This window comes from Puma concolor, chromosome A3 (assembly GCF_028749965.1).
Source record: "Puma concolor isolate L17-30 chromosome A3, mPumCon1.1.hap2, whole genome shotgun sequence".
NCBI lineage: Eukaryota > Metazoa > Chordata > Mammalia > Carnivora > Felidae > Puma > Puma concolor.
This window is the reverse complement of record NC_141669.1, coordinates 113,445,560-113,472,450: the sequence shown is the minus strand read 5'-3', so window position 1 is coordinate 113,472,450 and position 26,891 is coordinate 113,445,560. Positions and strand designations below refer to the sequence as shown.

Here is a 26,891-nt window from a genome sequence, read left to right as displayed (position 1 = left end):
TACAGCGGGGCAAGCCTGAGCTGACGGACTTCAACAATAAGGACACTCCCGTCACAAACCGTGAAGTCCAGAGGCAGCATCCTGAGCGGGCTTCAGGGACGTTTTGTCAGTGCTCCCTGGTGCCATCAGGGATATGGGCTTTTTTCGTGTCTCCGCTTTGCCATCCAGGGGGTGGGCTTCATGCTAAGGCTGGTTCCCTTCAAGGTCACGAGATGATAAGCTTCCTCGTTCATGTTCAGGGAGAAGAGAGACTTGGCTTCCTTTCTCTTAAAGGAGAGGGAGAAGCGGACTTTCCTGAAAGCTTCCAGCGAGCCTCTCCTTAAGTTTCACTGGCCAGAACTGAGTCACCTCCCCATTTATCAGCCCCTAGGGGGTGAGATTACTTTTCATCCGGTCAGGACCACCCCTTAAGCTGATGGTCAGGTCCCAAATTGCATGGCTGCCAGTCAAGGAGGGAAGGACGGGATCTAGATAGTGGGAACCAGCATCGATTCCCATCTCCCTCTGGGGCGCCTTCTGTATTGCATGCTAGAGAGTTAAAAACTACATTCTCAGACTTCCTTGCAGCCAGGATAATGACAGTGAATTAGGTTCCGCCCGTTAGATGCCCCGCTGCGGAGTTCGGATGGCAGAGGTGGGCAGGGGCCATTTTCTTATTGCCTTGTCTCTGGCTGCTGGGGAGATGGTCATGGAGGCCCTAAGTTTTCTGTGACAGTGTTCCAGTGTTGGGCCACCAGCACAGTGGGGGACAGGAGACCGTTTTTTTTTTTTTTTTTTTTTAATTTTTTTTTAATTTTTTTTTTTTAACATTTATTTATTTTTGAGACAGAGAGAGACACAGCATGAACGGGGGAGGGGCAGAGAGAGAGGGAGACACAGAATCGGAAGCAGGCTCCAGGCTCCGAGCCATCAGCCCAGAGCCCGACGCGGGGCTCGAACTCGCGGACCGCGAGATCGTGACCTGGCTGAAGTCGGACGCTCAACCGACTGAGCCACCCAGGCGCCCCCAGGAGACCGTTTTAAAGGCAGTGGCAGCGGCCCCCTGACCCTTGGGTCACACCGATAGTGCTGTGTTCTTGAACTCAGTAGTTCCAGTGAGCCTGCTGATATCCCTGTCTGGTTTTGGAGGAAGTGGCTGCTCCCCTGGTGGGCTGGTTCTGTGGAGATGTTCTAGGGGGTCCAGCTGAAGGCTCTTCCCCTTTGGTCCTTCCAACAATTCTGTCAGCAGCAATTCCCTGCTGTGTTAACCACTTTCTGCTTCAAGGGGATTTAATACAGGGAATGAGATGTTTGTAAAATGTGGGTCTAGCGTGGGTTCTGTTCCCTGGGTCTGAATTAAATGTAACTGACACAACCCCAGGTTAGAAGCAGTGTGGGGGCTCCTGGGGGGCTCAGTCAGTTGAGCGTCTGATTTCGGCTCAGGTCATGAGCTCACGGTCCCGTGGGTTGGAGCCTGACATCAGGCTCTGTGCTGACAGCTCAGAGCCTGGGGCCTGCTTTGGATTCTGTTGTTTCCCTCTCGCTTTGCCCCTCCCCCGCTTGTGCTCTGTGTCTCTCAAAAATAAATATTTAAAAAAGAAAGAAGCAGTATGTAGTCACAGAGGACTGTGTGTGGCTGGTTAGGGAAAGCAACAGGTGCCTGGGCCCCTCAAAGCCCCTTTGGAGATTTTGTGTGTGTGTGGGGGGGATCCCCAAACTGCTGTCATTGCTGGAGACATGTAGCACATTGCTCAGATTATAGCCACTTGTCCAGAGGTATGTGAAGGGAAAGGCAGACAGGCACCAGTACTAAAAGTTGAGTGTACTGCCCCCAAAAGGAGGGACCCCAAAAGCTGGCCCCAGGGGAGATTGAGTTCCAGCCTGCAGCCTGGCATCCAGCCCTCAAAGCACATGGCCTTGCCTCTCAGTGAGTCCACATTGGGGGTTCGAGTTAGGTGGCACGGTGTTGTGGTCCCCAGGGAAGTTTTCGGTAAGGTGAGGACACGTTTGTAGTTTGAAAGCTCACCAAGGCAGCTGACAAGGGGGAGGGATGGGCTGTTCAACACATTCCTGAACACCCTTGATGACAGTTGACTGGCCCTGGGGGCAGCTTACTGTTTTGGGGTAACTTTGCCTGCTGAGCCAAAGTTCCACCTTTCTGCACGCATGTACTTGCCCAGGTGTGATCAGTAGTGCTGGCCAGAACCTCCCCCCCCCACCACCAAAGCAGCAGGGGATGAAGTGGGGAACCATAAAGGGGTTGTAAACCGGCTATCAAGAGAGAAATCTGGCTCTGGCTCACAGTTGTATTGTTTGGCAGGTAGAGTTAACTCGATTGCAATTCTTTAAGGTGAGACGCAGTCTTTCCTGTGAGTTTACAGGCTCCAGTATTCCCTGATGATCAAAGCAACCTGCTTCATTCATGCTATTGATCAGGCTCTTGGAATCTTTTGAGTTTTCGACCCCAGTTGTTGAGGAGTATTTAGGACTGAGGATGCTTGGGACCTTGTGGATGCCAAAGGACCCCTGGAGTGTGTGACCCCTGGCGGCAGCTACACGGTGGTCACGCTAAGGGGAGGGAAATGGAGTGGAAAAGATGCAGCTGCAATAAACAAGATTAATATGAAACATGATGAATGTGTAACAGAAAAATGTAAAAAGAGAAAAAAAATCCAGCTGCCTCTCAGATGCCTCCTCTGCCCAAACCCCACCCCCAATCACAAGGTCTAGAGGCGCTGGTGAGTGGCCAAAGTCCCTTTAATATCCCTGAATTGCGTTACAAGTAATACTGCCGGAGGTGAGGAAGGGAGGGGGGTCTGGGGTGCGAGATGGGGGAGGAGGAGGGAGGGGGAGCGCCAAGCGCTCATACAAAATATGGCCAAAAGGCTTAGCATGCATGGAAAATTATTGCTGTCAGAAGTTCCTATTTACAGGGTCAACACCCTCCGTAATTGCTTCTGCGACCCCTCTCCCTCCCCCCATCCCTGCTGCCTCCCTTCCCAGGTGGGCCTGGAGCTGAGAAGCCCTCCCTAGAGAAGGGCCCCTGCTCCAGGGGCCCCGCCAGTCTCCACCCTCCTCTGTGGCTGGGAGGAAAGAGGGAGGGGTCGGAGAGTCCAGGACTCCTGCCCCCAGAACTGGGCGCCTAGTGATGGGGCAGAGGCGTGTGCTTAAAGCAGGGGTTAGGGGGGCAGGGCCCGTGAGCGTGGAGGTGTGTGCTTCGGTCCTCGCCCGGGCATGCGAAAGCGCGGCGGGGGAGGTAGTGGCGGCCCCTCTGCCCGGGAGAGTTGCATAGACGTGGCCGGGAGGGAGCGCTCCTCCCGGGAGCGGAGCAGGCCGGAGGCCCCAGCGGGGTCCGGGGCTCAGTCGGTCCCTGGAACCTGGGGTCCCTTGAGAAGAGGAATAAATAGGAAACAAATCGAGGAGGCTCCTCTCTCCGGTCTCCCTGGAGTGGGAGTGGAAGGCTCAGGAGGGTGGGGGCCTGCCCCATGACTGGATCTCCTGATACCCCTCACCGCCACCCTCCCCCCCCCCCCCCCTTGAGGGTAAGCAGGCTATCCCTCTCATTCTCGTGCCCCCTCCCCAGAGTTCAGGCTCTGAGGAGGGTGAGGCTTCTCCGTCACTCCCCAAGAGGGGGTGTGAGTGGGGGGTGGGGTGGGGAACAGCTTTCTATGGCCGTTGCTGTCTGTCTCCTTGCCTGGCTCCCTGACCTCCCAGTCCAGTTGGGGAAGCCAGACCATCCCTGGGTGAGGCCAAGAGATTAAATATAACAATAAATAGATAAATAAATAAATACACAAATAAATAACTGGAGAGGCCCAGCCAGACAGGGGGAAGGGCATTTGTGAGGTGCCCCAGACTCCCCCCAACAGATAAGGAGGGGTACCTGTAGTCCTGGGGGTGGGGGAAAGTGCTCAGAGAATCTGGGGAGCAGGCAGCTGGAGACTGGAAGCCCAGGGAGGGGCTGTCCTGGGGTGAGAGGAGGACTACATTGGGGGGGGGGGGCAGGGCCTGAACTGCCCCTCAAGTCTGCCCCTGGTCAGGTGAACACAAAAAGATGAGAACTGCGGGGAGGATGAGGGGGTCTGGAGAGAGTAGGGGGTGGGAACGGTTGAGAAGGCCCTAGGACCGAAGAGGGTGGGAGATGTATGTGAGCATGGTACAGGGGGCTGTGAATGGCTGGACCTAAGGCCAGGGTATGGAGGGGATCAGGGACGCACCGGGGACTCCAGGAGGGGTGAGGATTGGATCCCTAGATGGGCACACATACAGCGAGACCTGGCAGAGGCCAGAAGGACGGTCTGGGGTTGGAATGTGGTCTGGGAGCTGCAGGGCCTGCGTACCGGTGTGGATGAGGAAACCACAACAGACGTGAGAGTCAAAGGTAGGTTTGGGCCTTAGATTGGGGTTCCGATAGAGGAACGATAGGAGAGACTCAGCTGAGAAGTGGGAAGAGAAGTCTGAAAGAGGGGAGAGGTGCAGGATCTGGGCGGAAGGAAATCTGGGGCCCGGGAGAGGTGCGGACCTGGTGCCTGAGTTGGGAGCAGGGGGTCAAGGTCCGAGTCTCAGGGGGCGGAAAGGACGTTGTGGTCGGGTGCGCTGGGGGTAGCCAGTGCCAGAGGTGAGCGGTGGTTCTCGGGGGGCGGGAGAGAAAAGTTCCGGGCTGGGAGGGGTTCCCCACAAGGGGGGGGGGTGGGCAGGGAAACGCTGCTGGGGCGCGGAGAGGATGGAGGTGGAGGTGGGGGGCCCGAGGGCGGCGGCGGCGGCGGCGGCGGCGGGCGGCTCAGCTGGCGGGGCCGGCGGGCGGCGGCGGGGGCGGCTCGGCCCCCTTGACGCAGGCAGCCTCGCAGTGCTTGTGGAGGTAGGACTTGAGCGCGAAGCTCTTGTCGCACTGGCGGCAGCGGTAGTGCTTGAAGGCCGAGTGCGTCTGCATGTGCGCGCGCAGGTTGGAGCGGTCGGCGAAGGCCTTGCCGCAGTGCGCGCAGCCGAACGGCTTCTCGCCCGTGTGCGAACGCATGTGGCCCTGCAGCAGCCAGGGCCGCGAGAAGGCCTTGCCGCACACGCCGCACTTGTGGCGCAGGTTGTGCGTGAGCACGTGCATGGCCAGGGCGGGCATGGACACGTACGCCTTGCCGCACGTCGGGCACTTGCGCGCCAGCTGGCTGTCCAGGCTGCGGTGCGTCTGCTTGTGGCGGCTCAGGTTCGACGACGTGGCGTACGTCTTGCCGCACTCGGCGCACGCGTGCCGGTGCCCGCCGCCCGCCGGCGCCCCCGCGCGCCCCGCGCGCCCCCCGGCGCTCCCGGCGTCCCCCGCGCCGCCCGCGTCCCCGCCGCCCGCGCCGCGCCGCCGCCGCGAGCGCCCGTCCGAGATGAAGAAGGCGTCCATGGAGTAGCTGTCGGTCACGGCCGCCTCCCCGCGGAAGTAGCGCGCCGACAGGCTGGACTGCGGGCTCTCGGGGTCGCTGTACTCCTCCGGCGCCGCCGGCGGGTAGGCGGGCTCGGCGGGCGCCAGCTCCAGGCCGGGCTTCTGGTCCGCATCGTAGCTGCTGGGCGGCAGGCAGTGCGGGGCGTAACCTGCAGGGGCGGGAAGGGAGCAGGGACGTAGGTGAGGCGCCGCAGGGGGCAGGTCACACTCCCGGCGCTCTCCAGCGCGGCGTCCCGGAGCTCGCTCTTGGGAAGTGTTGGCGCTCCTAACTAGGACGGCGGTCGCTGTCCTGCGCCTCCGCCCTGCCTGTGTTCACACCCTCCGCTATGGGCCACCGATGAAACAACCCCTGCGCCACCCTCTTGGAGCATGGCGCCCCCACGGTGCCACTGGCTGTGTGTTGACTAGCTTCTTAAGTGCTCACAACCACGCACTGAAGGTCTTACTGTTTTTCACACCCACTTTACAGACAGAGACGGAAAGCGTCTAAACTCCCAGCTAGTAAGCGATAGAGCCAAGATTCAGACCTTAGCAGGTTGACGCCAAAGGCCATGCTGCCTTTATTCTAACAGCATTCTGCCATTCCAGTGCTGTAACTTCTTTGAATCTGTTTCCTCATCTACAAAATGGAGCTTATAATTGGGCCCTCCCTCCCAGGGTCTTTGGAAGGGCAGAGTTAAGTGATGAAAAGAAGCACGTATTAAGCATGCACCGGGCCCTGCTTCAGTGCTTTATGCGTGTTAACTCATTGAGTCCTTACAGGCCCTACAGAGTGGTGCCGTTCTCACCCCCAATTTCTGTGCAAGGAAATACAGAGAAAGGGAGAGGAGTACCCAGTAATTACTATATAAATGTTAGCTATTGTAATTATGCTTTTTATTTGCTTGAACAAGTGTCCTCACTGAAGGTTATTTAATTGTCTGCCTACCCCACCAGGCTGTGAGCTTCCAAGGGCTGGAATTGTGTGCCCAGCATGTGCCTGGCTTAAAAAAAAACAGGTGCGCAATGAGTAGATGTTGCATAAATGAATTACAGCCCTGTTAGACCCATCTCCCGGGGCTGCTAGAGGATTTGACAGGTCATGTGTGTGGCATGTACTAGATGCTTCAGGAATGGGACTTCCTTGTACTTGCTCCTGAGCCTGTTTTGCTCCCAGCTCCACTAGAAGCATTCTGGAGTCTCCCTGTGAGAATTCACCCCCGCCCCCCCCTTCTTCCCTCCTCTTTGGAGTTGGACCAGAAATCCTGTCTACCTTGGGTTTAGTGTGATTGGTGGGTAGGCAGGCTGAGGCTCGCCCAGGGGATTCCACAGAGGCTTCCCAAGTGCAGGGGCCGCCATGATTTGTCTCTCCTTCCCAGGGCCTAGCGTGGTCCTGGCACCCTCCTCAGACCTGGGGTCCGGGCTCTCAGGGGAATTTCTGGCAGACGTGCCCAACACTTACCGACCTGGCACCAAATTACAAAGTGTTTCCATTGTCTTTCGATTCCAGGAGAACAAGGAAAGTCAGGCCCCTTTCTGAGGCTTCGAGCTGGGGAGTGGCACAGCCGGAGATCTGACCTTCCTTCTGACCTTGAGACCCGTTCTCCCCACTCTCCAGCCTCCCCCACTCAGGAAAACGGGCGGAATAGGGCTTTGTAAGCAGGGAACTGGATTCAGAGCTTTTCCTTACTTGAAACAGCCTGCCTGCCCAATCCAGCCTCTGTACCTTTCCCTCTCATCTGGAATTCGGGATGGCCACAGAGTAAAGTTTGTGCAGAGTGTCCCCCAGCCCTGAAGGCGAGGGCATGCCCTTTTTTTCCTTTCCCTTCAGCTGCTGGCACAAGACAGTCTGCACACAGAGTGACTGGGGACTGTGGGGGTGGATGACTCAGTAGGGAGGGGCTCAGGTTGCAGAGAAGGCAGTGGGGCTGGCAGTTTTTTAATGGGGGAAGGAGAGTTGCCCCGCCTCCCAGCACCCCATTCCTCCCCTCCTGTCTGCCTTTGGTCTGGAGGCACTCCCCTCCCCAACCCCCCCCCCCCTCCAGGAATCAGGCCCCAAAACATTCAGGGAGTATTGTTTCAGACTGAGTTAAATACCTGCCTGGTACTCCCAGACCTCCTGTCCCTGGTACTTCTATTGTAACTCCTGAGATGGTGATAATAACAGCAAATATTTATTGAGCGCTTACTGCATGCCAGGCTTTGGGCTGGGCGCTTCACTCCCATCACCTGACCAAATCATCACAAAAACACTTTCACTACAGATAAAGAAACTGAAGTATGGAGCGGTAATGGTGCTTGCTCAGGGGTGGAGCAAGGATCGGAACGCACTGCCCTGCTCCCTTGCTTCCCACACACCCAGAGGTCCCGGAGGAAGTGGCTACCTCCCATCCGCAGGGCCCCAGCTAGCCAGCGCTCCATAAGCATTTGTGAAATGGGTGATAAGCGGCAATGGAGATTTGCGGGGCCAGCCTCACTCCCCAGCCCAGCGTGACCCACTGTAGGCCATTCTGCCTACCTGGTCTTCGGACAGCTTGACTCCTGGCACAGATTCTGGGTGACCTTGAGCAAGTCATGTACCTTTCTGTGCCTCAGGGGATAGATAGTATAGGATCCATGTGTCAGGGGATCACTGATCATGCGACCAGTGCGTGTCCTGTTACTGAATAAGGACGGCATACTGGTTAAGAGCATAATCTTGGTGCCCCACTGCCTGGATTGAGTTCTGACTTGACTGTTCCCAGCTGTGTGACCTTGGACAAACTGCTTGCCCTCTCTGTGCCGCTGTTTCCCCAGCCGTAAAACGGGGGATAATGGAAGCATGCAGACAGTTGCAGTAGGGAGTCCGTGAGTAAAGAAACCGTATGTGAAAAGTGAACAGATACTAATGAACATCCTAGAGAACTTAAATGTGTCAGGTGCCATTTTGAGGGCTTTATATGCATGAATGCATTCCATCCTCTTGACTCCAAGGTTGGTATCATGTTACAGACCAGGAAATTTAGACACAAGATGGTTAAGCAACATGCCCACCTAGTAACTTAGGGCCAGGATCCCAACCCAGGATCCCAACCCAACCCAACAATCTCCCCACATGGGTTTCTGTGCTGCGGTTTTGTTGGCATCTGCTAAGACACATCTTGATGTTCTTCTCTGGGCCTCTGTTGCCTCAGGACATGTAATTTCTACTTCAGGTTTGGGTGAGAAAACTTTTGGTGGGTGGCAGGAGTTCAGTGACCCAGGCCAAGTCCTCACGGGCTCCCTGCCTGTGGTGCCCTCTGGTGGCAGCCTGTAGCACTGCAGCAACTTACTCCTGTCGCTGGGGGGCTCTTTACATAGAAATAGGGGCGCCTCAAACAAAGGCTGCTCTTCAGCCTAGAGACGGATGCAGAATTGCCTTCAGGACAGGCATTGCAGACCAGACCTGATTCCCAGCAGCCGTGAAGCTCCGTGTGCGTTGTGTGGGTGGGGGCGGGGTAGAGTTGTGGGCTAGAAGAGAGTTTTCGTGGTCATATCCGAAGGAGGTGGTTCTAACTTGCTTTGTGACCTTGGCCAGGTTACTTAACCTCTCTGGACTTGGTCTGTATGGAAGAAGGTCGACTGGGATGCTTTAAAGACCCATTCTGCATCGTGGCCCTTTCTGAATTAGATCCTCAGGCCCTTTTCCTGTCCCTCCAGCACACCCCCAAGCTCCCTCAATTCTACCTCACTCTCCTCAGAGCCACCCTAGACCTCTCCTTGTCTATGTGACCTTGGCAAGTTATGTAACCGTTTTGTGCCACGTATGTATAAGGGAGCTTGTAATAGCGCTGAACGAATTAATGCATATAAAGTGCTTAGTACAATGCTTGGCACACAATAGACTCCCCAGCTGCTATTATTATTATCATTATTATCCCTACGTTTCCTGGTGATATCCTTCTAATCTAGCAAGAGGAGAACGAGACACACATGGGAGTCTCAGGCTGCTATATGATCTTGGGCAAACCACCTCACCTCTCCGGGCCTCAACACTGGAGAATCCTTTAGGACGCTAAGTTGTGTTCTAACTCTGTGCATGGAACCCCGATGGGTTTTCGGTGCTTTCCTCTGTTCCACAGGTGACCATAGATGGCTGAGCTACTTGTCCCCCATCTGACAGAGTGACAGAGTGGGTCACGATAGAGGCAGGAATGGCCAGGGACCCAGGGAGAAGAGACGTGGCTCTCATCCTGGTTCTTTTACTCATATCCTAGCTGTGTGCTCTTGGGCAAGTCACACAGCCTCTCTGGGCTCGAATCCCCCATTGGAGGGATCGGGACTAGAGCCACCCCTGCCACCTGGCGGAAGGCTCAGAAACACTTTGGAGACAGCATACACATGTCACCTGCGAACGACTCTTGGCCTTCTCTGCCTAAGAGTTTCGATACTTTAGATTGAAGGTCCAGAATCCGTTAAAAATGAAAAATCTGGTAGCCAAAGGAATGGTGGGAAGGGAATTTTACGAAGATTAAGGTGCTAGGTGCTCTACAGACACGGTCTCACCCAGCCGTCTGGCCCCTTGGGGTGAGGGGAGGCATTTCTGATAAGTGCCATTACCAGTACCACTGCCTTCATGGAGCCTCCCCTGGGTGCCAGGCACAGTGCTAAGCCCAGAGGCCCAGAGAGGGAAGAGGATTTGCCCAAGGTCGCTGGAAGAGAAGCTAGGCTTGTAACCCTCCGAAGCCTGTGTTTTTTTCCAGAACACCCTAGCTGGATGGAGACTGCTGGGGTAGGAAGTTTTCAGCTGGTGGGGGAAAGGAGCAGTGGGTTTCTTTTCCAGGTAACATCCCCCACTTGGCCCGTGTCTGATAGGATGGTGGGGTGTTGGGGGCGGAGAGAAGCTATTTGAGAAACTGTTCCAGCCCCTTGTAAGTTTTTGCAAATAAAACTAACAGAAGTAATGATTGACTCTTATTAAGCGCTTACTGTGTACAAGGTGCCCTGCTCAGTGCTCTGTGTACATTACTTCCTCTCTAAGGGAACGTGATAGTCACTTCCTCCAGGGCCGTATAGAAGCTGAGGCCCAGAGAGAGGCCTTGACCCACCTCAGGTCACAAAGCAAGTTCACACCCGAGTTAGGCCAGCCTCTTGCCTCTCAGTCCTTGACTCCCTTTCCCAGTCTCTCCCAGATTCCCAGGGTCCCAACCTTCCTCCAGGGAATTTCCAGCCCCAGTCCCACTGCCCTGCCTTGAGATGGGCAGAAAAAGAGAGGGGCCTGGTAGTGGGCCAGCTTTCCAGGTGGCCCACTTTCCTGAGGAGGGCCCAGCCCTGCTTGGTGGTGGGAGCTGGAGGGGCTGCTGCACGGGTATATTTAGAGCTGCTTCTTGCTGTGCCAGGGCCTCGGGCCTCGAGAATCAGCTCCAGCCAGCTGAGCAGAAAGCCAGGTCTGTCAGCAGCAAAGCGGGATAAAAATAGTTTCTCCTGTCTGCTCACAGAGCTGGGCAAAGGGGCTGGTGCCTCCCCCTCCCCTTATTATAGCATCTTTGTTAGCTGTTCCCTGGGCACCAGACCAGAAATGACACCCACATCCTCCAAGGGCCTAGCAGCTGGTACACCTGCCCACTGGGGAGGGTCCTTGGGAGTCCAGATGAGCAGGGGACAGAGTGAAGTCTGGCCCAACATGACCACGGCTGTAGGGTGTGGGGCTGACGCCTACTGACCCAGGCCCAGGGAGTGTCTAGAGGATTCCAGGGTCCCTCCCTACCTCCCCCACTCAAGAAATCCCACATATTCTGTTTCCTCCTGACTGTGACCCAATTCCTGTGGCCCATGGGGAGGTCCACAGCTCTGCAGGAATCAATAGGAAAGATTTTTCAAGGGGTTGTGGAGATAGGAGTGGGTGGCTAAGGGTCTTGAATTGCCTAGCACTGACTGGTCTGCTCCCTTGGGGGAGTCTCCGGAAGGCCCTTGCACAATGCATGCAGGCGCTCCACGCCTCCTGCTTTCTGCCCTCCCCTCCTTCTGTTCCAGAAGGGTACAGTCAGAGGGCCCATTCCAACCTCCCTTCTTACCCAAAGGCTGGCAGCCGGACACTGCAGCTGGGAGGGAGGCCAGGAACTCTGGGGGTCTCATCTCTCTCAGCAAGGGTCTCATCCTGCCTCTCAGAGGGCCTCCAGGCTACGGAGGTCCCTAGAACATACAGATGAAGCACTCACCAGGGAGGTGCGACAGGGTCCACCATTTATGCCCCGTGACCTCATGCAAGGCACGGGTCTCCCTGGCCTCATTTGCCTTTGTAGGTTGGAGCTAATCCTCCCCTGTGCTCACTGCCCTTTGCCCACAGTGTGTGTGGGGGGAGTTGGGGTGTGGGGAGTTTGGGGGATGGTATAAATTGCTGTGCTGACATAGGGACTTGATATATTCTTCTGCTGTCCCTCAGGAACCACAAACAGACTGCTTGAAAAATAGATGCTCAGCTCTGTCCCCTCATGTCACCCTTGTGATCCCAGGCTTAGAGGGGACTGTGGACCCCAGATTCCATATCCCACATGGGCCCTGTTATTCCATACTCCCACTGACTAATTCTTAGAAAAATCAGATTTCTGGGTCCCTACAAGGTCAGAGCTGAAAGAGATCAAGTTCAACTGCTTGAGTTCATGAGAAGGAAACTAAGGCTGGGGTTGGGGGAGACCAGTCCAAGGCCACAGAAAAAGCTAATGGTGAGTCTAAGACATCAACCTGGCAAGCCTTCAGAATGGACCTGGACATGACCTTGAACTAGAAATTCGATCTGGATCGTAATCCTGGACCCTGAACATTGACCTGGACCTGATCTCAGACATTGAAACTTGAACTTGGACATGAATTTGTTCTGAATCTTGGACTGGACTAGCCTAGGACATTGACCTTGGACCTTGTCCTAGACTTAAGGTTGGACATGGATGTTGGGCCTGGATCTCAGATCTGGACCTGGACTTTGAACCTGGACCTCTGACATGACTCTAACCTGGATCTTGGGCCTAGATCAAGACTGAGATACCAGGGGAAGTGGTAGTTAAGAGCCAGATGGGCTTGCTGTGTGTCCTTGGGCACCTCCCCAGCCGTCTCTGGGCTCCTTCTGCCAAGGAATTGGGGCAGCCCTTTTGCATCCCTGCTCCCCAGATGGCCTTTCTGAGGTGTGGGGTGGATGTGTTGGGGCCTTTCAGCCGGGCTTCCAGGCCTGGCCTGGAGCGACTCCCTGGCGCCATCAGAGGGAGTGAGAGGAAGTGGGCGCTGGTGTAATGTGGTCAACTAGATAAGCCCATGGGCAAGAGTAGGAGTGCTTCTTCAGCCTGCTGGAGAGGCTTAATGTAGCTGTGGAGGGCAGACAACTGTGTTATTGGATTGGCATTGATCCCTCATCTGCCTGGGTCAGATGCACTGTGAAGCAGTACGGGGGCAGGACCAGGGTGGGGGGGGGGGGGGCAGAGGAGGGAGGACAGGGAGCCCAGCTGGAGTTCAGAGTTGGGGTGTGAGGGCGTGATGGAGGTAGGCAGTGAAGATGGGCTGAGATCCACGGAGACTACAGCCACGCAGATAGATGAGCAGCAGCCTGCTCTGGGATGGCTGAGAGTTCCCCCAGCATCTCCCCAGGATGCGAAGGGGTGGGCTTGGTGGAGTTGGAGGGCGAGGTTCTGAGAGGGTCAGGAGGATGTGAGTTGGCATCTCACAAGACGGAATCTGTGTTCAGAATCACTCAGGGGAGAGGAGGGGAAGGGGAGGCTGCACTGAGGCAGAAAACAGTGGAGGAGCAAGAGGAGAAGGAGGGGGAGAAATGAGGCATTGTATTGGACAGGATGGTGGAATTAAATCTGGTCTGCCTTCTTTGGGGAGCTCTGCAGAAAGGCCTAGAGATTTTTCCATTTGGGAAGCTTCCCCTTCCCTGTTTAGGGGCTCTTTGGGCTGGGGCGAGGCCTGGAGCCCTGATGCACCTGCACCTTTTTGCCCAGCCTGTAGAAGCTGAAAAGGGAGGGAGTAGAGCATTGCTTGTGTGTGTGTGTGTGTGTGTGTGTGTGTGTGTGTGTGTGTGTGTGTGTGTGTGTGTGTGTGTAGGAGGAGTCCTCCAGGAATCCTCAGCACTCCCAGGCATTCCCTGAGCTGGGAGTACACCTCTTTAATTTGGGGCCCTGAATCTTCATCACTTAGGAGCCAGTGGTTCTCCTGACCTCCACATTCACAGGCCCCCCTCCCCGCACCCCTCCCCAGCTTCCCCTCCCACCAGCCTCATCCTGACCCTGTAGCGGCTGCTGCAGGAATGGCTTGTAAGAGGATCTTTCTAATAACTGGAACTATCTCCAGCCCCAGGCCCTTCCCCCCTTCCCCCCTTCCCCCTCCCTTCTCCTCCCTCCCTCCTTTCCTCCCTCCATCTCCTCACCTCCCCCACCTCCTCTCTTTCTCCTTGTTTACCCAGCACACTTACACACGCTGGGAGAGAAAAACGTCGGCTCAGCAATTTTTCACACTTCCCTCAAACGCTCAGCAAGGTTATTTCCGGCAGAGTGGAGACAACGGGCCACTAGGAGCCGGTAGGCTCTCTGAGGACCCCCAGCACCCTACCCACCCGTGGGATGAGGGAGCCTTCACTGCCCAGTCTAGCCACACCCCAGGGATAGGAGAGGCCCCTGACAACAGGATGAGGCAGACCTTGTGTTTCCTGGCCATACCCAGGCTTGAAGGGTCACCCCCTGATCTCCGGCACTAACCCTGGACTGCAGATACTGCCAAGAGCGGCTAAGCCAGGGTGCCTGTCCTCACTGTGGGGCAGCCTGCAGAGAATGAAGCCAAGAAATACCTGGTCTCAGAAACTCTGCCACCCTCAGCCAGGCATTGGATGGCAAACAGAATCCTACAGAAACCCGGACAATGGCCCCCTGCATTCTGTTAGACCCTCATCCAGGCATCTCCAGAGCCTCCCATTCCACACTTGACCTTCACAAAAGCTGAGCTTGTCAAAGTTGGAAGGATACTCAGTTCAGCCATCCAAACTCTTTCCCTGCTGGGGAGGCAGAGGACCACAGAAAGGAAGACACTTGCCCAAGGTCACATAGCGAGTCAGAGACCTAGAGCCCAAGTCGCTCAGGGTTCTAGGCCAGGGATCAGACTATCAGGACAGCCGGAGGATTCTCTGGAGGCCAGGGAGCTGGTCTACAACCTTCTGGGGAAAGGGCAAAAGACAAGGGAGTTCTAGGGTGTCAAACCTGGTGGAACCCCTGTGGGAACACCCCTGCTGGTAGCTTTGCCCCAACTTTTGCTCTGACCCACCATTCACTCAGGGGCTCCTTTCAAAGCTTTTTTGGCCTGAATTCAAAGCAAGGCACTCCTGCCTCTCTCCTGAGGAATAGTTTGCAGTTTAGACTGTGCATGAGAAATTCTCTAGGCTTCTCTGGGTTTCCTCAACTGGCCTGGGGACAGGACCACAGAAGCCTCAGGGGGTGGGAGCCCAGGATTTTGTGCCAGTCCCCCAAGGGATCCACATCCCAGTCTTGCAGGCATTTCTACCCAGATCCTAGCACACACACGCCCCAGCCCTGGCATGGTCCCAGGTCCACCCTCTGTCCTGCCAGCACTCAGACAAGCCCAGCCATATCCCTGGGCCTCTGTCCTCGAACCCAAGAGGCCCTGGGGTCAAGAAAAGAGGACAGTAGAATAAGAGACATATGGGTGAAGAAAATGGGGGTTGGTTCTCTTGGGGATCTGGAGGAGGCCAGGGGCTGAGGGGCTGCAGCTGTATCCCTGATCACTCCCTAATTTCTTTGACCTTGATGAGGTCACAGAGCCTTTTGCCCAGCGCCCTCTTGCTACCTGGCTTGACAGAGTGATGGAATGTGGGTGAAGTGCTTGGCAATCCCCAAGGTGAAACTCCCACCCTCCCTGGCTCCTGCCTTCACCACCTCAGCCCACCCCCCATTCTCAGCCCTTTCTTCTCTTCTTTTTCTCTCCTCCCTTCTTCTTCCTCATCTCCCCCTCCCCACACACCCCAAAGCCAATGCCACATGTGATGTCAGATTTCTTATTGCCAAAGGGATGCCTCTCCTCCAGACACCTGCCCTGGTGTGGGCCATCAGAGGAGAACCCTTTTGTGATCCCCTTGATGGGGGATGGGATCTACGGAAGCAGTCTCAGATTCTTCTCTACATCCTTCAGAGATCACCCCCTTCTGAGCCTGAATGACCTCTCTTGTCCCTCAAACCCTTGTCCCTGCGGGAACTTGCTCTGAGAAGAGATGGAGTGTGTTGGGGGTGGGGGACTTACAAGGAACAGCAGGGCTGGCTCTGGAGGGGGTTGAGAAGCTGGAGTGGGGAGGGAGTGCAGCCCAGGGGACCAGGAGCCACTTTGGGGGAACCCCTCCTAGAAATCCCCTCTTCCTTGCAGTCCCCAGGACAGGCCCAGCCTTTGGCAGGCATGTGGCTGAGGGTAACAAAAGAGTTGCTGAGAGAGGGGACCTGAGAACACTTGTCTGGCATCGCCAGGGGGAGCAGGCTTGAAGGGAAGGAGGGAGCCCCCAGCTACACCCAAGGAGCCAACCCTGTCTCCCCAGGGACTGGTAGTGCAGGCCCGCTTATCTTCTCCACCAGGGCAGTACACTCAGACATCCAGCCTCCTTCCCTCCACTGGGGAGAGGGGACCCACAGACTGCCTTGTGCATTAGCCCCCCAGCATTAGCCCTTCGTGGGTGCCTCTCTCTCTCTCTCTCTCTCTCTCTCTCTCCATTCTCTCACCACCCCTCACTCCAGCCCCGTTTAGGGCCACAACTTTCTAAGTCCGGGCTGGCGCGTGGCTGTGGGATGGATCGACCCTGCGACTTTCCCTTTGTAGGGACCTAGCCCCTGCCCCGCCCGCCCGGCCCTCGGGAAGCCCGGGAGGCGCACACAGCCAGGGAAATCTCTACCCGGGGTTCCCTGCCGCGCGCACCCCTCCTCGTGGCCCGAGTTGGGGAGGGCCCGAACTCCCCTCCCTCTTTCCCTCCCCCCCCCGCCCCCCCCCCCCCCCGCCGGGTCCTACTCACCGTTGTCCCCGGGCGGCCCCCGGGCGCCAGGCAGCACGTAGGCGGTCTCCAAGGGGTGGTAGGTGGGGGCCGGCACCCCGCTGCACTGGAAGCCGTCCCCTTTGATCTTCTTTACCAGGAAGGAGCGCGGCATGGTGCGACTGGCGGGGGGCTCGGCGGGGGCACTTGCGTGGGGCCCCGGTGGGGGGAGGCGGCCAGCCGGGCGCGATTGGCTGTCGGCGCGGGGTTTCAGCACTGGACAGCTCCCAGCGGGCGGGCGGGCGGGCGGCAGCGCGGAGCCGGCACCGGTGGCGGCGGCCCCGGCTCTGGCTCGGGCTCCCGCTCGGGCTTGGCGGCGGCGGCGCGCAGACAGGCGATCGCTGGAGCTGTGCTCAGCACTCCGGCTGCCTGCCGGCTTTATATGGGACGCAGGCTGGAGGAGATCAGGTGGTCCCCTAGCAATGGAACTGTTCAGCGCTCTAATCCATCAAATGTCCCCCAGGACAATCGCTCCGCACACGTTCCCCTGAACCGGCAGCGGTGGGGGCAGGCCAGGCGCAGGGAGCAGCGGGCAGGCAGGAGGGGAGAAAGTGAGGGCGAGAAAGGCGCAGAGATACAGAGAGACGGAGAAAGAGGAGGGGGGGGGTGGAGGGAGAGAGAGAGGAGAGAGGAGATACACAGAGAAAGACAGAGACATACACTGAAAGAGGTAGAAATAGAGACCGAGATAAGGACAAAAAGACACAAGAGAGAAACAGAGAAAGAAGGAAAACAGAGATGGAAAGAAGTAGCAACACACGCTCACACACCCATGGGAGAAAAAAAGAGATCCAGACACACAAAAAGAAAGCCCCCCCAGGGATGCAAAGAAAGGGAAAGAAAAGTGTAAGATAGAGGGAGAAGCCGAGGGGAGAGGACAGAGAGTGGTCCGAGCAGTCGGGGTTCAGGCACATGGGGACACAGGGAAGGGGATGCAAAGAAAAGAGTGTGAGCTCGCCAGCCGCGACCCTCCTGCCTCCAGTCCTCTCCCTCTCCCCCAATTCAGAAGTGGCCAGTGTGGACACTCAGCTTTAACTAGAGGAAGTCGGCACCCCCACCCCAGCTTGGCCTCGCACTGAAGCCCCTGTTGGGTTTGGGGTTCAACTTTCTTCTCCCAGAACTGGTGGGGGCAGCAAGTCCCCCATGCCGATGCCGGCCCCTCTCAGCCGGTCCTGTTCCGGTGCCTAGCTCAGGCAGGCGCTGCAAGAGGAAGTGAAAATCGTCCAGTAATTAATTTCCCTGCTGCCGGGGGGTGGTGGTTTTGACACATCCGAGGCTGTGTCTTTCCCTGAAGCGGGGAGCAGACAATAGAGACACGTGGACTGGGAAGGGAGAGGGGGGAAGGGAGGGGGAGCGGGGCTCCCGCTGGAACTCTTTGCAGGTCAGCTCCTTTGTCTCCAGGAGGATCTGAGCAGACCCCCCCCCCCCCCCCACCATCCTGCCAAAACCTAGGGGAAGCCTCTATATCTTGGAGGATGGAGGAGCAGGAGAACTCAAACCCCTGCCCAGAGACTTGCTTGGCAAAGTGCCATGGTGGTGGGCTGGCCTCAGCAAGTATGGGATGGCCAGTGCACAAGAGTCCCAGAATTGGACTCCAGGAATGTCAGGATCTCATTGGTCAACAGCATTCTGTTTATGGGATGCCAGGGTGACGGAGTGGGGATGTGCTTTTGGCACTGGGTCATTCAATACCAGTTGGGAGACTAAGACCCAGAGAGAGTATGGAGGTGCCTGAGGTCCCACAGTGAGTCAGCAGAAATTTCCAGAGACCCTTGTGTGGCCCTTGGGCACCACCGAGTGAGGGGCTTCCACTAGTCTTTGAGGTGTGATGTGGAACCTTGGAATAAAACATGCACCCTTCAGCTTGCCAAGGCCCTGCACGATCTGGGGGAGTGGTGCCCATCTTCCCAGCCGTACAGCCTCATATTTCCTCCCTGGGACTTTTTTCAAATCTCAGTCACTGTGGGTTGAGATGATCATATCCCTTGACACATGGCATACCCCTGTGTTCCCTACACCAGCCGTACAAGCAACTTCTAGTTCTTTAGGTTTGGTGCCCGGTGGCTTATCTTTTGGCCTCCACAGTGTTTCCTCCTTTAGATTGTCCTTCCCTCCACTTCATCCTAGCACGCCCCTACTTGTCCTCAGGACTTAGCTGAGGGATCACTTCCTCTAGGGGAAGTAAGTATCCCTGACTTCCTGTATTGTAGACTAGGTCAGCTAGCCCATTAGCCCCCGAGCTTCATGGGGACAGGGACTCTGTCCCATGTGTGGCTCAGCATACTCTTACAGGGTGCAGTGGGGCACCCCAGCTGTCTTACTTGCTAGCTGTGGCATGGTGGGCAAGTTATTCAACTGCTCTGTGCCTCACTTTCCCCCTTTATAAAATGGGAATAGTAATTGCTGTTAGCTCAGGGGCTTGGGAGCATTACAAGAGTTGCTATATGTAAAAGGCTTGGAATGGTGCCTCGCCTATACTAGGTGCTCAATACATGTGGCTTTTATATGCACAATTGTACCTGGAGCACCCACATGTTTGTGGGGTTCTGTGGAGTAAGTGGTGGCAATCCTAGTCCGTGCTCTCTTGGAGGTGACATTCAAGGGGCAGTGGATGGACACTGAAGAAGGAAACACTGATGTCAACAGTATCCTTTCAAATAGTTGCTCAGTGCTGTAAGGGACATAAAACTTGGTGAGGTGATGAGTAAGGGTCTCCTGGAAGAGGGGACATCTGAGCGGAGACTTGAGTGATGAGATAGAGCTGGCTGTGGGCGGAGCCAAGGAGAGGGTGCTCTAGGCAGAGGCTCCACAAGTTCAAAGGCTCTGAGACGGGAGTGAGCTGGGGCCACGGAGGAGTGTGTTGATGGTTATTTGTGGTGTGTCCAAATTTTTGAGTTTGTGCTGGGCTCTGGGATCTCCGTCTTCTATGGGTGCTTAGTCCAGTGGGATGTGTAAGACAAGTGGGTGCCCATGAGCTCACCTCTGCCTGCCTGGTGGTTCCCCCGTTCTGATCTCCTACAAAGAGACAATGAAACTGAACCCAGAGAGCTTCCCAAGACATTGAACATTCATGATGGCTTAGGGACAGAGCTGGAACTGGGCTCTCTCTCATCAGGTCTTCTCACTGGGCAGGATGGAGAGGTAATCCACCCCAGAAGTGACATAGTCAAGGTCCTGTAGAGCACTAGTGGTAGGTTGAGTGTAAGATCCCAGGTCTCTGGGCACCTGGGTGGTTCAGTTGCCTGGCATTTTTCTAACTCTTGATCTTGGCTCAAGTCATGATCTCATGGTTCAGCTCATGAGTTTGAGCCCCTGTGTTGGCCTCTGCACTGACAGCACGGAGCCTTCCTGGAATTCTCTCTCTCTCCTCTCTCTCTCTCTCTGCTCCCTCCCCCACCCCTCATGCTCGCTCTTCTCAGAATAAATAAATCAACTTAAAAAAAAAAAAAAGAAAAGAAGAAAAAAAAGAAGAAACCTTCAGCCCAGAAAGTGAGGTTCAAAAATACCTACAGTGTTAGGGGCGCCTGGGTGGCTCAGTCAGTGAAACATCCAACTTTGGCTCAGGTCACGATCTCACGGTTCGTGGGTTGGAGCCCCGCATTGGGTTCTGTGCTGACAGCTCAGAGCCTGGAGCCTGCTTCAGATTCTGTGTCTCCGTCTCTCTCTGCCCCTCCCTTGCTCATGCTCTGTCTTCTCTCTCTCAAAAATAAATAAACATTAAGAAAAAAAAACCAACCCTACAGTGTGGGGAGGCCTTAAGCATGGAGGAAATACACAATGGCTGGCACAGTTTCATCACTAGGACACTGAGAAGGCCCTTCTGTCCCCTAAACCTCTCCTAACATTGGCTTCCTAGTTCCAGAAAGTCTGCTATGAGAAACTCATTTCTCCAAGTCACCATCAAATAAGTAAAGAGCTTTAACCTTAGGGATGTCTGCTGCAGCATCTGAGACTGGAATAAAAGCCCCAAACTGGGGAAAATGGGGAGGGGGCTATGAAGAAGCCACCTGCTTGATGGAATGTTCTGTAGTCATTAAAAGTCATCGTACAAGGGAAAAAGCTCACGGAATCCTGTTAAACGAAGGATGCAGCATCCCGAAATCTCTCCTAGCGTGTTCACAACTATGAACCAAAATAAAAATGAACGTGGAAACTGAACGGATGGTGGGTCTATGGGTTTGCCCCTCCCCCCCTTCTTTCCGTGTTTTCTGAAAAAGACCATAAACTGTTTCAATTCAACAGGCATTGATCTTGAATACTTGCTAACTGCTCCCTTACATCTAAAGAGAAGAACTGATACATTTTGTAAAACATGTCAGGATATTCATTCTTCTGACTTTTGGGAACATAGCGCTGCTGGTGGCAACTTTCCCCGGCGACAATAATAATTATTGTTCTATCAACGGCAGCAGCACTGAGCAGCTCTGTGTGCCTGGCACTGTTCTAAACACTTACCCTCCACAGAAGCTGGCCTGGCCAGGGGCTTTAGTGAGAGGGATTCAGAGTCCGCCTGTTTTCGGTTCAAATCCGAGTTCTGCCATTTCCCAGCCACGTGGCTCTCTGTGCCTCCGTTTCCTCATCTGTAAAGTGGGGGCGTTAACAGGGCCCGTCTCACAAGGTTGCAGTCATGATTAAGTGGCAATGTACCTGTGAAGTGTTTGGAGAAGTTCCTGGCCCCCAGTGACCTGCCTTGATAGTTGTTGACCGATTTAACTTCCATGGCTTCCCTCATCTCAGCCCCACCATGACCTCGTGGCCGAAGACTCTGTTGTGCCTCATTTGTAGAACCCACGTGACGTGATGAGTTCCAGACCACAAGGTTACTGTGTGCGGGAGCTGGGGAGGGTCCCGGATCCGTGTGGCCCACAGCCTGCCTCCCCAGGAGCCTTGATACAACAGGTCTCGCTAATGGGGGCTGCTGTCTCAGCCCTCTCTGCTCTACTCAGTCTGCCCTGGTATCCTCCAGATTTCAACCTTGCTCTGCCCGTCCGGGAGGAGGCTGGCTACTGGTGTCTGGGTGTGGATCTCAGTGCTGTGTAACCCACGTGGCCGGCGGAACTGCCCCGTGCCTCGCTCTGCACTTCTGTGGAGGGGACGAGGCATCCTATTTGCAGGGTTCACCGCCTGTGGTTAGGAAGGAACAGTGCCCCGGGAGTCAGGAGCTCAATTCTAGTCCCAGCTCTGCCCCCTTTGCTCCTCCTTCTGGGCTCCAGCTTTCTCGTCTGTCAAATGGGCATGGGAGAAGATGGTCCCTGAGCTGCTGTCCAGGGCCGATAATGGAATTCTGTATGAATTCCAAGGAGGAGAGCGGCCGCAAATGCATCCACTCCACGCTGATGGGGCTCTTTTTCTGGTAAGCTTCACTTACGCTGCCCTGTTTCTCCAGTGTGTTTTATCCAGGCCCTCCTCCTCTGGGCCAAAGGGAAGAAGATAGGAGAAGGATGAAGCTCTGTACCTCAAGGCTCACAGAGGCGACTTGCCTGAGGGCACACAGTGGGCTCCCTGGAATTTGCTAAGCCCCATGTTCTCTACTGGCCCACTTTGGTTTTCTGGGAAGCAGATGTGAAAACCAAGGCCAGAAATTTATGGGAGATAACACTGCGGCGGGAAGGACGGGTGCCTTCAGCCAGGGTGCAGGTCTGGTACCTGTGAAGGGAGAGGTGGGACAAAGGAAGAGTGGGGAACAGGAGCCTCAGGCAGTGGTGCGGGTCCAACGAAGCGTGACCAGCCCACAGGGCATTCCAGCACAGGGATTGCCCCATGCTGGACAGAACGGCCAGCCCTCGTTCCTCGCTGTGCCCTGTCATCAGAGGGGGCTGTACTGGAGGAGGAGTGCGGCCTCAGCTCAAACACTGTGGCAGATTGAGAGGGTGCTGCAGCTGGAGGCTCGGTGACTGCAGCCCAGACGAGGGCCCAGTGGCAGGTACCTTACCGCGGCTGCGCGTGTTTTTCTTGATTCATTTAATAAACACTTACGGCTCTGGGCCATGTGCCAGGTACTGATCTGCACGCTTTCCAAACATTACCTTAGTTCCTCTTCACACTTGCCTTTTCAGGCCCGACAGTATTGTTTGCCCTATTTTCCGGAGGAGGAAACAGCCCGGAGGGGTTAAGTAACTTGTCCAAGGTCTCACAGCCAGTAGGCGGTGAGCCATGGGCCCAACCTGGACAGCCTGCCCCAGAGGTTGTGCTCTGACCACTTTGCCACACTGCCTCCTCTGCAGCGGCAAAGGGCCTGGCAGCCTTCCATTTGCATTCCTCATTGGCTCAGGAACTCAGAGCCTCAGCAGACTCCAGGAAGGGGCCACCTGGAGAGGTCAGGATTGTGGCGGGGTCCTAGACCCTCTTGAAGCTTCTACCGTATTCCCTCAATGCCTCCCTCCCACCTCAAGGCCTTTGCAGTCCTGTTCCTGCTGCCTAGAGCACTCTCCCCTCCCTCCGTACTAGTTACCCTTTCTCTTATCGCCACCCTCCTGCTTGACCCCAGGATCTAGCCCAGGACAGAGATGATATGTGGTGGGAGGAGTGTGTTTCAGACTCTCAGATGATGACATTGCTAGCTGATATTTATTGAGCACTTATTATGTGCTGGGAGTCAAAAGCAACCCTTTGTGTGGTTTGACCATCAAAACAGCCTGCCAAGAGGCACCTGGGTGGCGCAGTTGGTTAAGTGTCTGACTCTTGATCTTGGCTCAGGTCATGATCTCACAGTTCATGAGTGCAAGCCCCACGTTGGGCTCTGTGCTGACAGTGTGGAGCCTGCTTGGGATTCTGTCTCTCCTTCTTTCTGCCCCTCTCCTGCTTGCACTCTCTCTCTCCCTCCCTCTCTCTCTCTCTCTCTCGCAATAAATAAATAAACTTTAAAAAAAAAAAACCACCAAGCGGAGCTTACTGAGAGCCCCATTTTACAGATGAGGAAACCAAGGCTCAGAGAGGCAAGATGACGTGCTCAAGGAGGCCTCGCTAGGTGTCAGCATTCAAACCCGGCTGATCTGGCTGCAGAGCCCTGATTTTATTTTTTTTTATTTAAAAAAAAATTTTTTTTTCAACGTTTATTTTTTATTTTTGGGACAGAGAGAGACAGAGCATGAACGGGGGAGGGGCAGAGAGAGAGGGAGACACAGAATGGGAAGCAGGCTCCAGGCTCCGAGCCATCAGCCCAGAGCCCCGAACTCACGGACCGCGAGATCGTGACCTGGCTGAAGTCGGACGCTTAACCGACTGCGCCACCCAGGCGCCCCAGAGCCCTGATTTTAAACCACAGAGTCCTCCTTCTAAGAGGGCCAAAGGTGCTAATGCTGGGGGAGGTAGGGGAGGGCCCTCCAAAGGGGTTCTCCTTCCTCCTCCCCCTGCCAGGGCTGAATGCGCCTCAAATGAGAGCCCAGATCTGTTCCATTTACTGCCACACCCCATGACCTACACAGGGCTGGGCAAATAATGAGTCCTCAGTGCTGTATCTCTTGAATGAAAGAATAAACTGTCGAGTGAAAAAACCTCCTTGTGACCCCCATTCACCTTAGTCCTCTTTGGCCTGGGTTTGGGTTGATTTGTCAGCTCTCAAGATTTGCTTCTGCCTCTGGGGACGATTGAGTCCCTATCCTGACCATCACAGACCTTGACATTCCGCCATTAAAGTGTCTTGCCTTCAAAGTTGGAGATGTTCTTGAATATGCTAACTCTGTGCCTGACAAGGTCACACCTTAATTAGCTCCCTGAAACCTCTAGAAAGGCCTGGTTGCCTGAATCAGAGCACCTGGCTCCCTGCAAGGTCAGGGGACTTGAGACAAACCCCCAGCACGCATTGTTGGGGGGAGGGGTGTGGAGTGGCTAATAGACTCTTACACCAGAGCCCCACATTCAAGCAAGTGAGATGGCTCAGAGTTTGGGCCTGGGTCACCCCGGGCCAAGTTTAAATCCCGGCTTCGTTTCTTCAAGCTGCATTACTTTGGGCGAGTCACTTTGCCTCTCTGTGCCTCTATTTCACCTGTGTAAACTGAGGCCAACGATGGCACCTATTAAATAGGGTTGTATGAGGCCTGGAGCATGGCTGGGAGCTCTACTTGAATAGCCTTTGGGATATCCGTATGGTCCCCTCAGCACCCCCCATTTAACAGCTGGGAAAACTGAGGCATGGGACGGGAAGTTCTGGAACTTCTAGGCTCCTGCCTGCCAGATCAAGGCTGCCTCCCTCTCTTCCCCAGCAGCCGATCCCACAAACATCCTTGGCAGATGCTGAGGTTGCTGTTGGAGCTGCTGAGTTGGCATTTCCAGGCTCCCAGGGCTCCTGGCATAGAGGAATCGACGATTCTCAGCGCCCCCCAGTTTTGCCTTCCTGCTCTCTGCCTCTGCTCATACACCAAACGGGACCCATCAGCTTCTGGAGAAAGCCAGGAGGTGGCCCAGGTGTGCAGAGGCAAGGGACTTTCAATATTGACCCATGCCTGACCCCAGACTTAATGGGGGGGGGGGGACAGCCTCCCAAGGCATCAGAACACCCACGTGCCCCCAGTGCACACCTTCCCAGCCTCTCCTCCATCTCACCCAGCGGAGGAAGGGCTGGGAAGCAGACGGGTTAAAAGCATGGGATGGCCTGGGTTCGAACCCCGCCTCCACTGCGTACTGGCAAGTTATCTACCCTGACCCTACCTGCCTTCTCTGTACCTCAGTTTCTGTCAAATGGGGATATTGATACTACTGGGACTTACCTCACAGAGCAGGTGGGAGATGAACGAGGTGTTTAGGTTGCCTGTTTGCCCACAGTTGGTGCTGGTAATGTTAGCCATTGTTAATTCCAAGTCCGTTCTCTGCCAGTTGACCTCTAGGACGTTTCAGCCCCCAGGAGCATCTCCTCTCTGACTCCCGTGGCTCTAACGGTCAAGGTCCCGCAGGGAAATCCTGCCGGCCTGGTACACAGTAGGGGCCTGCTTAAAAGGCCTGCTTGGCTGTGACACTGCGTGAACTTATGGAACCCTCACAACCACTTTTGGAGGGACTCAGTTTGTTTATACACATTTGATAAAGGAGGACACTGGGCACAGAGAGGTTAAGAAATTGCCCAACGGCGCACAGCTACTAAGTCTGCCGAGGTTTACTGAGCGCCTACTGTGTGCCCGGCACTGTACTAAGGGCTGGGGACATAGCAGCGAACAAGACAGAGCCGCTTTCATGCCGCTCACACCCCATTGTGCCGACAGAGAATAGACAAGTGGCAGCTTCCTGCCTACAAAATGCCGAGAAGGTAAGTGACCTGGGGCAAAGATAAGTGGGGCGAGGGCTGTTTAAGGTGGGGTGGCCAAGGAAGACCTCTCTGAGGAGCCGACTTTCATGTAGGGTCCAGAACGCAGCCGGTGCTTGCTTGGGACACAGGGCATCTGTCTAGCATTGCTGTGACAGCTTCGGTCTGGAATCCTACAGATCCCAGGACCAGTGGCATCTAGAGCTCAGTGGCCTAGTTCAGCTTCAAAGCGGGTAATGCCTTCCTCCTATTCCACCTCTGTGGAACAGTTAAAAGGGTGGGGCAAGGGACTTAGCTCCTGCAAGCACCACTATTCTCATCTGCGAAATGGGTATCTCTCTCCAGAGAGCCGAGATGATGAACGCACATAATCCAGAGAAAGTCCCGAGCACAGAGCTGGGCCCAGCAGAAGCACCTGATCCTTGGGGGGCTGGAGTGGACAGGTGACCTTCCTTTTAGCCACCCAGCACCTTCCAACACCCTTGACGCATGAGTCCCCTCCTTTCACTAGAGGAGTCCCTACTGGACGTCCCTGCTTCCTCTGCAGCCACAGCAGTCACGTGTCCCAGGCTAGCCACTTGCCATTCTGGCTGGAGTGTGGCAGCCTTTACATCGAGTGTCCGAAAGCAGCAGGGACAAAGGTCTGAGTGTCAACATCTGGAATTGGAGTCAGCAGTGTGAGCTCTGGCCTCAGGGCCTCCCCGGTGTCAGCAGTGACGTCTCCCTAGGACTAGGGATTCTGCCCGGTCTGGGGCTTTTTTTTTTTTTTTTTTTTTTTTTTTTTCCTTCTTGACATGAAGCCTTCAGTCCTGGTTTCTGACGGTCTTGGAGATTCTTCAGGCATGTTTGCTGCCATGGATCCTGGATGATTCAGCAGCCCCTCGATTGTCTGAAAAAACTAATGCTTTTCTCAGGTTGGGTGGAATCCTACAGACTCTATCCTTCCGGCCCAGGATGGCCCCAAGGGCATATGCAGGCACTCAGTTCCTGGCGCTGTCCTCGCTCTAAAGGCAGGGGTCTGGGGTTGTTCACATTTGTGTCCCTGGCTCCACAGCGTGGCTCAGCAAAAAGTCTCAGTACACTTTCATGACATGAACAAGTATGTCCACGACGTGACCCATCCTGGACTGTCCATCCCTGTCATGAGCTCAGATCAAGCCCCCTCCCTGTGTTGTTGCTAAACATCCTGTTACCTCCCCCTTCCCTCTCCATCTTCTAATGTTTATTTATTTTTGAGAGAGAGAGAGAGAGAG

At 55.3% G+C, this 26,891-nt stretch overlaps 2 protein-coding genes across 3 annotated transcripts in view; one reads left to right on the top strand and one right to left on the bottom strand.

Moving 5' to 3' along the window:
- Positions 1–26,891, top strand: part of FAM110A (family with sequence similarity 110 member A) — a 138,142-nt gene that overhangs the window by 7,210 nt on the left and 104,041 nt on the right. The window lies entirely within an intron of this gene.
- SCRT2 (scratch family transcriptional repressor 2) lies at positions 2,719–16,643 on the bottom strand. The gene is made up of 2 exons (XM_086701881.1): positions 16,386–16,643; positions 2,719–5,550 (listed from the first exon to the last, which is right to left on the bottom strand). Exons 1-2 carry the CDS (start codon positions 16,516–16,518, stop codon positions 4,760–4,762), a joined length of 924 nt encoding a protein of 307 aa, XP_086558007.1. The 5' UTR covers positions 16,519–16,643; the 3' UTR covers positions 2,719–4,759.

Bases quoted from the DNA above. Each gene is read 5' to 3' on its own strand.
- SCRT2 (XM_086701881.1), bottom strand. From the start codon at position 16,518: ATGCCGCGCTCCTTCCTGGTAAAGAAGATCAAAGGGGACGGCTTCCAG. The intron at 5,551-16,385 runs GTGAGTAGGACC...CCGCCCCTGCAG, and splicing joins GGGGCCGCCCGGGGACAACG to GTTACGCCCCGCACTGCCTG.